At 42.5% G+C, this 14,514-nt stretch overlaps 1 protein-coding gene across 2 annotated transcripts in view; it reads left to right on the top strand.

Moving 5' to 3' along the window:
- The window catches only part of ABCC4 (ATP binding cassette subfamily C member 4 (PEL blood group)), a 192,512-nt gene that overhangs the window by 93,364 nt on the left and 84,634 nt on the right, over positions 1-14,514 (top strand). For both annotated transcript variants that reach the window (XM_084844745.1, XM_084844744.1), the window contains one exon: positions 10,682-10,761. In XM_084844745.1, the coding sequence (XP_084700871.1) occupies positions 10,682-10,761 (80 nt within the window). The remainder of the gene's footprint in view (positions 1-10,681; positions 10,762-14,514) is intronic.

The raw sequence follows: 14,514 nt of genomic DNA, 5'->3' as shown, positions 1-14,514 counted from the left end.
TCCTGCTCCTACTGTCTTGATTTTTTTTTTAAGCAAAACATTTTTTTTCATACTAGAAACTCTGGCAAAACATCCTTTTTAGAACACTGCTTTTCTTAACAGAACATCACAAGGCAGGCACCAAAGCTACAGTTTGTTGGAGTCGATTAGCAACTTGATTACCCATGAGAACTAAGTAGTTACTTTAAAATGTGAATATTGCATATAAATAATCTTCCTTGTAGAATGATTAGTGTACCTATTGGCTAGGTTGATACTAGCTTGGCTCTGAAATGAAATTATATTATTTTGGCACTCGTTAGCAGTTGTCATAACTTTAGACATTACTTTATGCAGCACTTGTGTTTGTTTTTGTTTTGGGTTAGAGAGCCAAATCAGGGCTTTTACTGTGCCTACCTCATAAACCTTATTTATTCCGAGCTTTGAAAAGTTTATGGAGAGGGGCGAGTTACATGCCTCAAGTGTTTTGAGAAAAATCCCTCTTCAAAAACTCCTCAAGCAACCTTTTGGAGAATGAGTCAGGAACTTGTGAGAAAGCTGGAAACAAAGCCTGAGATGTTCTCAGGATTGAGACTTCAAAGGGCAAAACTGCTTTGTGACATAGTCTTTCTGCACATTTCATTACGAAGTTGTGTCTGCCCTCCATCTCCCAAGGCCCTGTATCCAAATTACAAAGTGAAACTGAATTCCCAAGTAGTTGTGAGTAACCATGTTGGTTTCTACAATTTGGGAGGCAACTATGATTCACTGATGTCATGCAAAGGTTTTCGAGAGTTCATAACATCTCAGCAATTCATTCCAACATATATACTCTATGGGATCCTATGTATTCTTAGAAATTGGCCTGGATCCAAATAATTGCTTAACTTGGGAGGCTTGGACTGGTGTTTCTCAAACAGCAGCAGTCTGTGCTGTGTGGCAATGTTCTTTTGAAACCATGGTATTGTCCAGGTCACACATTGCACATGGGGCTACCCAAGGTTACTTGGAAGCTTAAAGCTTGTTCAAAATATAGCAGGTAGGCTGCTGACGGGGACTTCCTGATTAGAACACAGTGTTTAAAAGATCTCCACCAACATCAAGTTTGTTTCTGGGCATAATTCAAAGTGCTGATCCTGGCCTATAAAGCTCTCTAAGGCTTTGGGAATAGGGAAGGACTACCTGCTCCCATACAAAGCTGCCAGTGCCTTGAGATCATCTTCAGAAGCCCTACTCAAGGTATCCCCACCTTCAGTGATAAGGTAGGTCATAATCGGAAAGAGGTGCCCCCCCACCATGCACCTACCTTGTTGACTTTTACATATTATGTCAAGACAGCTGTATTCTCCCAAGCTTTTACTTAGGCTGAGGAGTGGAGTATTTCTGTGACTATTAGAGGGCAGGTGAAAGTCATAGAACTTCGGGGTTTGGGTGGGGAACCTTTTGAGGTTACCTGAGGATTTTCTTAATCATTTTTTTACTTAAAAAATGCGAAGCCACCCCATAGGGACAGCTATGCCCCCCCTCCCCCAAATAATACTGCATCAATATGTAGCATAGTTCCCATGGGACATTCTGGTCCTCATTTGCAAAGCGCTTGGCAGTTACATTACCAAATGCAGCCAGCCCACTACTTGGGGTGGCAGCTTAGCTTTGTTTTAAGTAAAAGAAAAAGGAAAAAGAGAGGGGAACGAAAAAAGAGAACCCCAGGTCACCTGATGGAAAGGTAACCATTGGCCCCCATAATTTTGGATGAAGGTTGCCCCGATATATAAATGTAATGAAAAATCCTGGGCTGAATCTTTATACCCAGCAGTACTTTTGATGGATTTGTTTCTTGCTTTTGCTAGATTACCATTACAGTTTTCTTATCATAAGGATTTTATTATTAAAGTTTGGATTTAATTATTTGTGGGAAGATTTTGATCTCTCTTTATTAGCCACCTTGACAGTTTTAAACTGAAATGAGGAGGGGTGGGTATAAATCAGTGTCAGGTTTGCAAAGGTAAGTCCTGTCCCACTAACCTTTTAGGGCCTAAATCGACAGAGATCTTGTTCTAGAACCTTTGGCTTAACTTTTTGTTTTGTTTTGTCTTTTTACCAAATGTATGTCATGTGAATTTTACATGTTATATAAATACCCGAATAGTCAAAATTAGTCAGACTGACATATTGCGTGGGGGTGGTAATTCAATAAAGTGTTGTTGTTGTTGTTCGGTCATTCAGTCGTGTCCGACTCTTCGTGACCCCATGGACCATAGCACTCCAGGCCTTCCTGTCCTGCGCTGTCTCCCGGAGCGTGCTCAAGTCCATATTCATTGCATCCGTGATGCTATCTAGCCATCTCATCCTCTGCCGTCCCCTTCTCCTTTTGCCTTCAGTCTTTCCCAGCATCAGGGTTTTTCCCAGAGAGTTTTCTCTTCGCATTAGGTGGCCAAAATATTTGAGCTTCAGCTTCAGTATCTGTCCTTCCAATGAACAGTCAGGGTTGATTTCCTTTAGGATTGACTGATTTGACCTACTTGCAGTCCAGGGGACTCGTAAGAGTCTTCTCCAGCACCACAGTTCGAAGGCATCAATTCTTTGGCGCTCAGCCTTCCTTATAGTCCATCTCTCACAGCCATACCTTACTACTGGGAAAACCATAGCTTTGATTAGACGGACCTTTGTCGGCAAGGTGATGTCTCTGCTTCTTCCTATGCTGTCTAGGTTTGCCATAGCTTTCCTCCCAAGGAGCAAGCGTCTTTTAATTCCGTGGCTACAGTCACTGCCTGCGGTGATGTTGGAGCCCAAGGAAGTAAAATCTGTCACTGCTTCCATTTCTTCCCCTTCCATATGCCAGGAAGTGATGGGGCCAGATGCCATGATCTTCATTTTGTTAATGTTGAGTTTCAAACCAGCTTTTGCACTCTCCTCTTTCACCCTGAACAAGAGGCTCTTTAGATCCTCTTCGCTTTCTGCCATTAGGGTGGTATCACCAGCGTATCTGAGGTTGTTGATAATTCTCCTGGCAATCTTAATTCCGACCTGTGATTCATCCAACCCGGAGTTTCTCATGATGTACTCTGCATATAAGTCAAATAAGCAGGGCGACAATATGCAGCCTTGTCGTACCCCTTTCCCAATTTTGATCCAATTGGTTGTTCCATGTCCGATTCTTCCTGTTGCTTCTTGACCCTCATACAGGTTTCTCGGGAGACAGGTAAGGTGGTCTGGTACGCCCATCTCGTTCAGAATTTGCCACAGTTTGTTGTGATCCACACAATCAAAGGCTTTAGCGTAGTCAATGAAGCAGAAATAGACGTTTTTCTGGAATTCTCTTGCTTTCTCCATGATCCAGCGAAAGTTGGTGATTTGATCCTCTGCCTCTTCGAAACCCCACTTGTACTTCCGGTAGTTCTCGGTTCGCATACTGCTGAAGCCTAGCTTGTAGGATTTTGAACATACCCTTGCTGGCATGTGAAATGACCGCTATTGTACGGTAGTTTGAACACTCTTTGGCGTTGCCCTTCTTTGGAATTGGAATGTAAACTGCCCTTTTCCAGTTTTGTGGCCACTGTTGAGTGTTCCAAATGTGTTGGCATATTGAGTGCAGCACTTTAACAGCATCATCTTTTAGGATTTTAAATAGCTCAGCTGGAATACTGTCATCTCCGCTAGCTTGGTTGTTAGTAATGCTTCCTAAGGCCCACTTGACTTCACTCTCTAGGATGTCCGCTCAAGTTCAGTGGCCGCACTGTCATGGCTATCAGGGACATAAAGATCTTTCCTGTATAGTTCTTCTGTATATTCTTTCCACCTCTTCTTAATCTCATCTGCTTCTGTTAGGTCCCTGCCTTCTTTGTCCTTTATCATGCCCGTCTTTGCACAAAACGTTCCCTTGAGATCTCCAATTTTCTTGAAAAGATCTCTAGTCTTTCCCATTCTGTTGTTTTCCTCTATTTCTTTGCATTGTTCATTTAAGAAAGCCTTCTTGTCTCTCCTTGCTATTCTCTGGAATTCTGCATTCAGTTGGATATATCTTCCCCTTTCTCCCTTGCTTTTTGCTTCCCTTCTTTCCTCAGCTACTTGTAAAGCCTCCTCAGACAGCCACTTTGCTTTCTTGCATTTCTTTTTCTTTGGGATAGATTTAGTTGCTGCCTCCTGAACAGTGTTACCGACCTCCATCCATAGTTCCTCAGGCACTCTGTCTATCAGGTCTAATCCCTGAAATCTATTCCTCACCTCCACTGTATATTCATAAGGGATATGATTGAGGTCGTACCTGAATGGTTTAGTGGTTTTCCCTACGTTCTTCAATTTAAGCCGAAATGTTGCAACAAGAAGCTCATGATCTGAGCCACAGTCAGCTCCAGGTCTTGTTTTTACTGACTGTATAGAGCTTCTCCATGTTTGGCTGCAAAGTACATAATCAATCTGATTTCGATATTGACCATCTGGTGATGTCCATGTGTAGAGTCGCCTCTTGTGCTGTTGGAAAAGAGTGTTTGTAGTGTGGTTTAATTTATTATTTATTATTAGTTATAATAATTCAGTAGTAGAATCATAGAATAGTAGGGTTGGAAGGGGCCTACAAGACCATCGAGTCCAACCCCCTGCTCAGTGCGGGAATTCAAGTCAGAGCATCCCTGACAGGTGGCTGTCCAGCCTCAACTTGAATGCCTCCAGTGTGGGAGCGCCCACTATCTCCCTAGGTAATTGGTTCCATTGTCGTTTTGCTTTAACAGTCAGGACCTTTTTCCTGATGTTCAGCCGGGATCTGGCTTCCTGTAACTCCAGCCCATGATTCCGTGTCCTACACTCTGGGATGACTGAGAAGAGATCCTGGCCTTCTTCTCTGTGACAACCTTTCAAGTACTTGAGCAGTGCTATCATATCTCCCCTCAGTCTTCTCTTCTCAAGGCTAAACATGCCCAGTTCTTTCAGTCTCTCTTCATAGGGCTTTGTTTCCAGTCCCCTGATCATCTTTGTTGCCCTTGTCCGAACCCTCTCCAGTTTGTCTGCATCCTTCTTAAACTGCAGTGCCCAGAACTGGACACAGTACTCCAGATGAGGCCTAAGCAGTGCTGAGTAGAGGAGAACTAGTACTTCCTGGGATTTGGAAGCTATGCTTCTATGAATGCAGCCCAAAATAGCATTTGCCTTTTTTGCAGCTGCATCACATTGTTGGCTCATATTCAGCTTGTGATCTACAACCATTCCAAGATCCTTCTCGCTTTTAGTGTTGTTGAGCCACGTATCCCCCATCTTGTAACTGTGCATTTGGTTTCTTTTTCTAGGTGCAGAACTTGGCATTTATCCCTATTAAATTTAATTCTGTTGTTTTCTGCCCAGAGCTCCAGTCTGCCAAGATCACTTTGAATGTTGTTTCTGTCTTCCAAAGTATTAGCTATCCCGCCCAATTTTGTGTCACCTGCAAATTTGATCAGCATTCCCTGCACCTCTTCCTCCAAGTCATTAATAAAAATGGTGAAGAGCACTGGGCCCAGGACTGAGCCCTGCCGTACCCTGCTCGTTACCTCTCCCCAGTTTGAGAAGATCCCATTGATAAGCACTTTTTGAGTCCAATTCTGTAGCGAACTGTGGATCGACCTGACAGTTGTTTCATCTAGCCCACTTTGAGCTAGTTTGCTCATCAGGATATCATGGGGTACTTTGTTGAAAGCTTTGCTGAAGTCGAAGTATATGATGTCCACAGCATTCCCACAGTCCACAAGGGAGGTGACCTGATCAAAAAATGAGATCAGATTTGTCTGGCGGGATATTCAACAATCCATGTTGGCTTCGAGTAATCACTGCATTGTTTTCAAGGTGCTTACAGATGGATTGCTTTATCATCTGCTCCAGAATTTTCCCAGGGATTGATGCCAGACTGACTGGTCTGTAGTTCCCGGGTTCCTCCTTTTTACCCTTTTTGAAGATAGGGACAACATTAGCCCTCCAGTCATCTGGCATTTCACCCGTCCTCCATGATTTCTCCAAGATAATAGACAGTGGTTCTGAGAGTTCTTCTGCCAGTTCCTTTATTACTCTAGGGTGCAGCTCATCTGGCCCTGGAGATTTGAACTCATTCAAAGTAATTAGGTATTCCTTGATCATATGCCTATCGATCTCAAGCTGCAATCCTGCCCCTTCAGCCTGTACTTCGCCTTTGCCAGGGGGGTCATAGACCCTCTTTTGGGAGAAGACTGAGCCAAAGTAGGAATTGAGCACTTCTGCCTTTCCTTTGTCATCTGTTATCTTTTTGCCATCCTTATTTAATAGCTGAACCACCATTTCTTTCCTCTGCCTTTTACTATGCACATAGCTGAAGAAAGCTTTTTTGTTTCTTTTAGCATCCCTCGCTAACCTCAGCTTGTTCTCAGCTTTAGCCTTTCTGATGCCATCCCTGCAATTCTGTGCTACCTGCCTGTACTCTTCCTTTGTAGCTTGGCCTTCCTTCTCTAAGCTTTTTGTGAAGCCACATTGGCTTCTCCTGTTGTCTTCCACCTTTTCTTCTTGTTGGAATTGTTTGTGATTGTGCCTTGAGAATTTTCTTTTTTAAAAGCTCCCACCCATCTTGGACTCCTTTTCTCGTTAGAGTCGCTTGCCATGGGACCTTACTTATCATTGTTCTGAGTTTATTAAAATCAGCTTTCCTAAAATCCAGGGTACGTGTTTGGCTACACTCGGCTTTTGCTTCCTTTAGAACCATGAACTCAAGTATAACATGGTCGCTTTCCCCCAGAATTCCTGTAACTGCTACTTTATCCACTAAGTCATCTCTGGTGGTTAGGATAAAGTCAAGGATAGCCAATCCTGTAGTTCCTTCCTCTACTTTCTGTAGGAGGAAGTTATTCGCCGCACAAGTCAGGAATTTCCTGGAGCGGTCATGTTTTGCCGAATGTGTCTCCCAACAAATATCAGGGAAACTGAAGTCCCCCATTACTACTCCATCATGCTTCCTTGAAACATTGGCTATTTGCTTTTCAAAAGTTTCATCCTCGTCTTCTCCTTGATTGGGTGGCCGGTAGTAGACTCCGACCACCAAGTTCCTTTTATTATTTGCTCCATTTATTTTAACCCAGATGCTCTCGATGGGGTTACCAAGCTCATCCTCCTGTATTTCTGTGCAGAGATATGTATTTTTAACATATAGTGCAACTCCACCACCCTTTCTGTTCTTTTTGAACAAGTATCCTTCAATGGCTGTATTCCAGTCATGGGAGTCATCCCACCAAGTCTCAGTTATACCTATCAAGTCATAATTTCCTTCCTGTATTAAGAGTTCAAGTTCGTTCTGTTTGTTTCCCATACTCTGGGCATTAGTATATACACATCGAAGACCATGTGCGTCATGGTCTGGCTTTCTTCCTACATGTTTGTGAAGACTATTGGGTGCTGTTAGAGCTGTTCTGTCCGTTGCAGTGCATGAACCTTGGTCCATTGTTACCCCCAACTTTACATCTCCCTTCCCTGTAGGATTCAGTTTAAAGCCCTCCTGATGAAGTTCTTTATGCTGTGGCCAAACACGTTCTTCCCAGCCTTTGTGAGGTGCAACCTGTCCCTTGCCAACAGTCCATCTTCCAGGAAATATAGCCCGTGGTCCCAAAATCCAAATCTCTCTCATCGGCACCACCTTCGTAGCCAGTCATTCACCCAGAGTATTGTTCTTTCCCTTTCTATCCCTCTTCTAACTACTGGAAGGATGGATGACAAAACTATCTGGGCCCCAAAGTTCTTGAGTTTCCTTCCCAAACCTTCAAAGTCTGATGTGATTTCTTCGTAGCTCTGCTTGGCGGTATCATTTGTTCCCACATGGATGAGAAGAAAGGGATACCTGTCAGTGGGCTTTATGAGTGCAGACAACCCTTCAGTCATGTCTCTAATCCGTCCTCCTGGGAGACAACATACCTGGCAAGTCCACGGATCTTTGAGACATACTTGGTTTTCGATCCCACACAGTAAGGAGTCTCCCACTACTACTACTCTTCTCGTTGTAGGCCTTGGTTTCATTGCCTCTGATTGACTGACCTTCAGTCTCCTGCTCGCTGTCATGCAGGTTCCTCTGTAATTCTTCCTCTACAGGCTGTCCTCCAGTCTCATCCTCAAGTACCTGGAATCGGTTCCATAGCTCCACTGCTTCCACTGGTGCGGAGTGGCTTCTAGTTCTTCTGCTCCTAACTGTCACCCTTTTCCAAGGAGAATCCTGTACTGCATTTTTCCTCACCTCAGCATCTCTCACTTCTGCCCCAGCTTGCTGTTGCTCTTCAATCTTCTGTTCTTCACTTTGCTGCTGCAGTTCCACAGTTCTGTCCAAGAACTCTTTGTGTTGTCTTATTCCCTGGAGGGTCAATAGTCGCCGCTCCAGTCCTTGTACTTTTTCTTCCAGCAGTGTGATCAACTTGCAGTTGTTGCACGTGTAGGCCATGTTGTTCTCAGGCAAGAAAACAAACATTGCACACATCTTGCAGGTCACCACGACTCGAGAGTCTTGTCGTTCCATAGTCTCTTTTCCTTTCTGTGTCTAGCTTTCTGATTGTTCTAGACTCGCCTGTGCTTGGTCCTCTACTCACTGGAGGTTAAAAACAGAGTCCCACTGGTATGGAGGTGTGTGTTACAAGACAAATACATTTAAAAAATGAAAAAAAATGTTTTTAAAAAATGGTATACTTGTTTCCCTTACATTATTTAGGTTTTGGGAAAACAAAAAGAAGGCACTGAAAACTGTTAGCATGTTAAGTTTTAGCCTCCCTGAATTGCTGTGTGCTGAAATATATGTGCTTCCACATATCAGTCCTTGGAATCAGACAGTCACACATCAGACTGTCACCGGAGAAGTTAATTTCTAGTTTAATTTTAGACTTAACTAATATTATATCCTGGAGAGGCTGCGGTGGCTTAGTGGTTAAGATGCTGAACTGCAGACCGGAAGGTCGGCAGGTCAGCAGTTCGAGACCCGAGTGCTGTGTGACGGAGTGAGCTCATGTCTTCAATCCCAGCTTCTGCCAACCTAGCAGTTCGAAAGCAAGAAATTACAAGTAGATAAATAGGTACCGCCTTGGCGGGAAAGGTAACAGCGTTCCGTGCACCTCGGTGTTCAGTCATGCCAGCCACATGACCACGGAAGCGTCTTCGGACAGCGCTGGCTCTTCGGCTTAGAAACGGGGATGAGCACCGCACCCTAGAGTCAGACACGACTGGTTGGGGACATCTTTACCTTTAATATTATATCCTGTTTAGCTTGCATCATGTTAATTCATTAGGTTACTAATTTATTTTAAATTCAGTAATTCCAAAAATGGGGAAAAAATCCTTTTCCACACAAGTTTTCCCATCCCATGTCACTGTATGGAACATGTTTTCAGTTAAGCCTTAATGTTTAGCAGCGGTGTTTTGAGGAAATGGCTGAAGAAATTTAATACTACACTGACTGAATCTTTACCTTTCCTGATTAATAAAGACATTAAAAAGTAGGCATGACCTATTTTATGGGTTTTGTTCTGTAGTTCACCTTTGCGATAAACGTATACATAAAACGATGTGCCGTTTTCTAAATATCTTCAGCTGTGCTCCCTGAAGAACATGATATTGGGCAGTGACAAATTGTATTGCATTATGCTGCAAACCATCTGGCTCAGGTTGCAATGCACAAGCTGGTGGATTTTGGATCACCTAGGACTGTGCAATATTGATAGATTGGTGGATTGATTTGATTTGTATGCTGCCCAACTGGCAAATGCCCATAGGGCAGTTTACAATCATAAAAGACACAAAACAACAATAAAAAGAGGCTGTTGAGAGAATGTCTGGTTAACTTTTATACAGCTTTCCAAAGTATTAAATGCTAGAGCGAACTCGTAATGCTTCCAAAAAGTAGGATTTTGCCTTGAGTTTTTTTTAAAGGCGTAATTACTAACCAATAAAAGAATTAGATAACTCTAATCAATAAAGGCCTGTTGCTTTTTCAGAAGTTCATTGAAGTAGAACTTGAGAAAATAGAAATGTGAATGCTTCACTGACAGATTAATTCGTGGTTTATTAGTTGTACTAGAGATCAGCATGGTCAGATATCTGTTCATTCTTTCTTAGAACTTATTATGTCAACAAACCATTAATGGAAAATGGTTTCAAAAACCCATGCAGAATTAGTAGTGTACACCGTAAAAGCTTTGTTGCCTTTCCTATGTTGAAATCTAAGAGTCTTCAGAATTACCAAAGGCTATATCCAGGCACATGGGCCCAATCCTGCTTCAATTTATGACATAATACACTGATAGGGAGGCAGGTGTACCATTTTTACTTTGTGTTTTTCTCCTCTTGTTAATGGCAGGACCATCATGAAATCAGTGCTTAACACTCACTAACATTGAATATTGTAAGGCTTGTTTGCACAAAGAAGCATGTATTCCATGGGGTAAAACCTATTTAATTTAGCCCCGAACAGATTTAGATTTATTTGAGCTGGAATTGTCAGTTTTCTTTTTATTTGATTGGGCTGTCAAGTGGATTTGCAATAAAACTGTCGTTAGGTTGCAATGCTGTGCACGCTTCTTGGGAAGTAAACCCAACTGAATATAGGGAGACTTACATATTAAGCACATATATATAGGATTGTGTGATGTGGGTCATTTTTGTTTTGCTTGTTTTTTAATTGGGGAACAAAACCACACCACTGATAAAATCTTCAATTTCTCTCTAATCATGTTTTTTTTTTTAATAGGAAGAATTCTGAATCGTTTCACCAAAGATATTGGCCATCTGGATGACTTACTTCCGTTAACGTTTCTGGACTTTGTGCAGGTAATCCAGGGGAGACACTTGGAGAATTTGTTGCATTTAGCTTTGGGGGTCTAAGTTCTGATGATGTACGTGTCGATAGTTCACCAGTATTTCAGCTAGGTTTAACGAAGGGACTTGTTTAAGAAGGGTGTAGTCAAAACTTGAAGTGCAAGGGGGAAAATAAATGAGTAATAAGTCCCTGGTAGGAGTGGCTCCTTGCAGCTTACCATTATGTCAAGGTTTCTGTATGTAGCAGCTACATGCTTGGTAAATTGCACCTAGTTTGCCTTCAAGCCATTTGGCAGGCTTGCTGCAATGTTATGAAATATGTCCACAGTAAAGAAACAATCAGCTCACATGAAAAGATAGTACTGATTAACCTAATTATGCGTGTACTTCCTCAAAGAAGCTAATGTTTACCATACTGTTTTGGGATTAAAACAGGTGTGGTTATTTACAAAGAAGAGATTAGCAATAATAGGGCTGAAAATAATAGCTGTAATGAGAACAAAAGAAAAATTGTTGTAAATACAAAAAAAGGTTGTATAAGCACAAAAGATGTTAGTGTCAGGAAAGTGGTGATGGATTAATTTGTGGCAACACATTGGCTTTTCAGTGGATTCCCAAGTACTACCTTTTTCAGGAAGCTGTGCAAAAAAAACATGGGTATCAGCCTTTATACATCATGATATGGCCTTGGTTGGGTGTCCGTCTTGTACCAGGATCTTCCCATACCTGAGGCAGTGTTTCCTCTTCATGTGGTAGAGGAATGTGTGTACTCCCCCACCCCCATCCAACATGTAGATGACCTAATGTATGAAATCTTGCTGCGATGTGTGTTGAACTAATTAACCCCCACCACACACACACACAGATACACACAATTTGGGGGGAGTAGGTGCACCAGCATCAGTCAGTGAAAGGCGCTCAGTTGGTGATAGGAGGCCACTTAGCTTTCCAGTAACACAACTGGACCTAGGCGCACACTCCATTACTGAGAGTGTCACTGCATTTAGAACAGGTGGAACATCACCTCCAGGAAGACAAGTTCAGATCAGTTCAGTTTATTGCTCAATAGCTAGCCAGACCTTTGCACATACATCGAACTAAAACTTGAAAATGAAAAAGATACAAAATATCAACACACAGAGGAATCAGACTAAGCATAATGATAAAAAAATGAGAAATCATTTCACAAATCATTAACAACTGATTGGTATACCAAAAATGATTAGATTAATTAAGATAGCTCAATGACCTGTGTTGTCATCTGTTGAAATAAAGAACTTCCTCTACCCCAGAGCTAGCATAACAGTTTTAACAGTGCAATATATCCAAAGTAATCTGTCTCAGCCAATAAAAATAGAATTTTGTTTAAACTGGAGTTAATTCTAATGCCAGTAGTAAGAGGGTCCAGGTATGGAGTCCTCAGATCCAAATACAATGGGCATTCCAAAAGAAAGTGGATCAAATCCTCTACCTTCTGGCATCCAGCTGGACAATGTCTGTCCACCTATGTGGCCAGTATAGTGTCCCTTGAACTCCATTAACTGCAGGGTGTTTAATCTGCTTTTAGTTAAGAGCTATCTAAAACCATATGGGCAGATAAAAGACAAATGTGGGGGCAATTTCCTTGGAAGGGTGGAAAAATCTTTATACAGCAGGTTGTAACAGCAGTTGGTCACTAGAACATTAGTAGTCTGAAAATCAACATTGATCAGACGTCTTGAGACTTCCAGACAAGCACTTATCTTGTTGTTGTTGTTCAGTCGTTCAGTCGTGTCCGACTCTTCATGACCCCATGGACCATAGCACGCCAGGCCTTCCTGTCCTGCGCTTTCCCCCAGAGCGTGCTCAAGTCCATATTCATTGCATCAGTGATGCTATCTAGCCATCTCATCCTCTGCCGTCCCCTTCTCCTTTTGCCTTCAGTCTTTCCCAGCATCAAGGTCTTTTCCAGAGAGTTTTCTCTTTGCATTAGGTGGCCAAAATATTTGAGGTTCAGCTTCAGTATCTGTCCTTCCAATGAGCAGTCAGGGTTGATTTCCTCTAGGACTGTCTGATTTGACCTCCTTGCAGTCCAGGGGACTCGTAAGAGTCTTCTCCAGTACCACAGTTCAAAAGCATCAATTCTTTGGCGCTCAGCCTTCCTTATAGTCCAGCTCTCACAGCCATACCTTACTACTGGGAAAACCATAGCTTTGATTAGATGGACCTTTGTCAGCAAGGTGATGTCTCTGCTTCTTACTATGCTGTCTAGGTTTGCCATAGCTTTCCTCCCAAGGAGCAAGCATCTTTTAATTTCATGGCTACAGTCACCGTCTGCGGTGATCTTGGAGCCCAAGAAAATAAAATCTGTCACTGCTTCCATTTCTTCCCCTTCCATATGCCAGGAAGTGATGGGGCCAGATGCCATGATCTTCGTTTTGTTAATGTTGAATTTCAAACCAGCTTTTGCACTCTCCTCTTTCACCCTGAACAAGAGGCTCTTTAGATCCTCTTCACTTTCTGCCGTTAGGGTGGTATCGTCTGCGTATCTGAGGTTGTTGATAATTCTCCCGGCAATCTTAATTCCGACCTGTGATTCATCCAACCCGGCGTTTCTCATGATGTACTGTGCATATAAGTTAAATAAGCAGGGTGACAATATGCAGCCTTGTTGTACTCCTTTCCCAATTTTGACCCAATTGGTTGTTCCATGTCTGGTTCTTACTGTTGCTTCTTGACCCTCGTACAGGTTTCTCAGGAGACAGGTAAGGTGGTCTGGTACGCCCATCTCCTTAAGAATTTGCCACAGTTTGTTGCGACCCACACAATCAAAGGCTTTAGTGTAGTCAACGAAGCAGAAATAGACGTTTTTCTGGAATTCTCTTGCTTTCTCCATGATCCAGCGAAAGTTGGCGATTTGATTTCTAGTTCCTCTGCCTCTTCGAAACCCCGCTTGTACTTCCGGTAGTTCTCGGTTTACATACTGCTGAAGCCTAGCTTGTAGGATTTTGAGCATACCTTTGCTGGGATGTGAAATGACCGCTATTGTACGGTAGTTTGAACACTCTTTGGCGTTGCCCTTCTTTGGAATTGGAATGTAAACTGCCCTTTTCCAGTCTTGTGGCCACTGTTGAGTGTTCCAAATGTGTTGGCATATTGAGTGCAACACTTTAACAGCATCATCTTTTAGGATTTTAAATAGCTCAGCTGGAATACTGTCATCTCCGCTAGCTTTGTTGTTAGTAATGCTTCCTAAGGCCCACTTGACTTCACTCTCGAGCATGTCCGGCTCAAGTTCAGTGACCGCACTATCATGGCTATCAGGGACATAAAGATCTTTCCTGTATAGTTCTTCTGTGTATTCTTTCCACCTTTTCTTAATCTCATCTGCTTCTGTTAGGTCCCTGCCTTCTTTGTCCTTTATCATGCCCGTCTTTGCACAAAACGTTCCCTTGAGATCTCCGATTTTCTTGAAGAGATCTCTAGTCTTTTCCATTCTATTGTTTTCCTCGATTTCTTTGCATTGTTCATTTAAAACTTAAGTTAGATTTAAGCACTTATCATAGCCCCTTGCAATCACATAGCACGTGGAAAGGCCCAGTTTAGAAATAACTTTGCACATCTTGGTGGCCTATGTTTCTTCCTAGAAATGAAATTTTTTCAGGAATGTTGAAGCTGGTGGGGGTGGGGATTATGTGGTGTTATGTATTTAATCTTAAAGGATCAACAAATCAGTTTGCTGTTTTGTTGCAGCAGTACTTTATAAAAGACAGCCACTGAAGTTTA

The sequence above is a fragment of the Heloderma suspectum genome, chromosome 3, assembly GCF_057233095.1.
Source record: "Heloderma suspectum isolate Gila_16-S chromosome 3, 16-S_ref, whole genome shotgun sequence".
NCBI lineage: Eukaryota > Metazoa > Chordata > Lepidosauria > Squamata > Helodermatidae > Heloderma > Heloderma suspectum.
The sequence above is the reverse complement of the archived record's forward strand: the minus strand, read 5'-3'. Positions and strand labels throughout refer to the sequence as shown.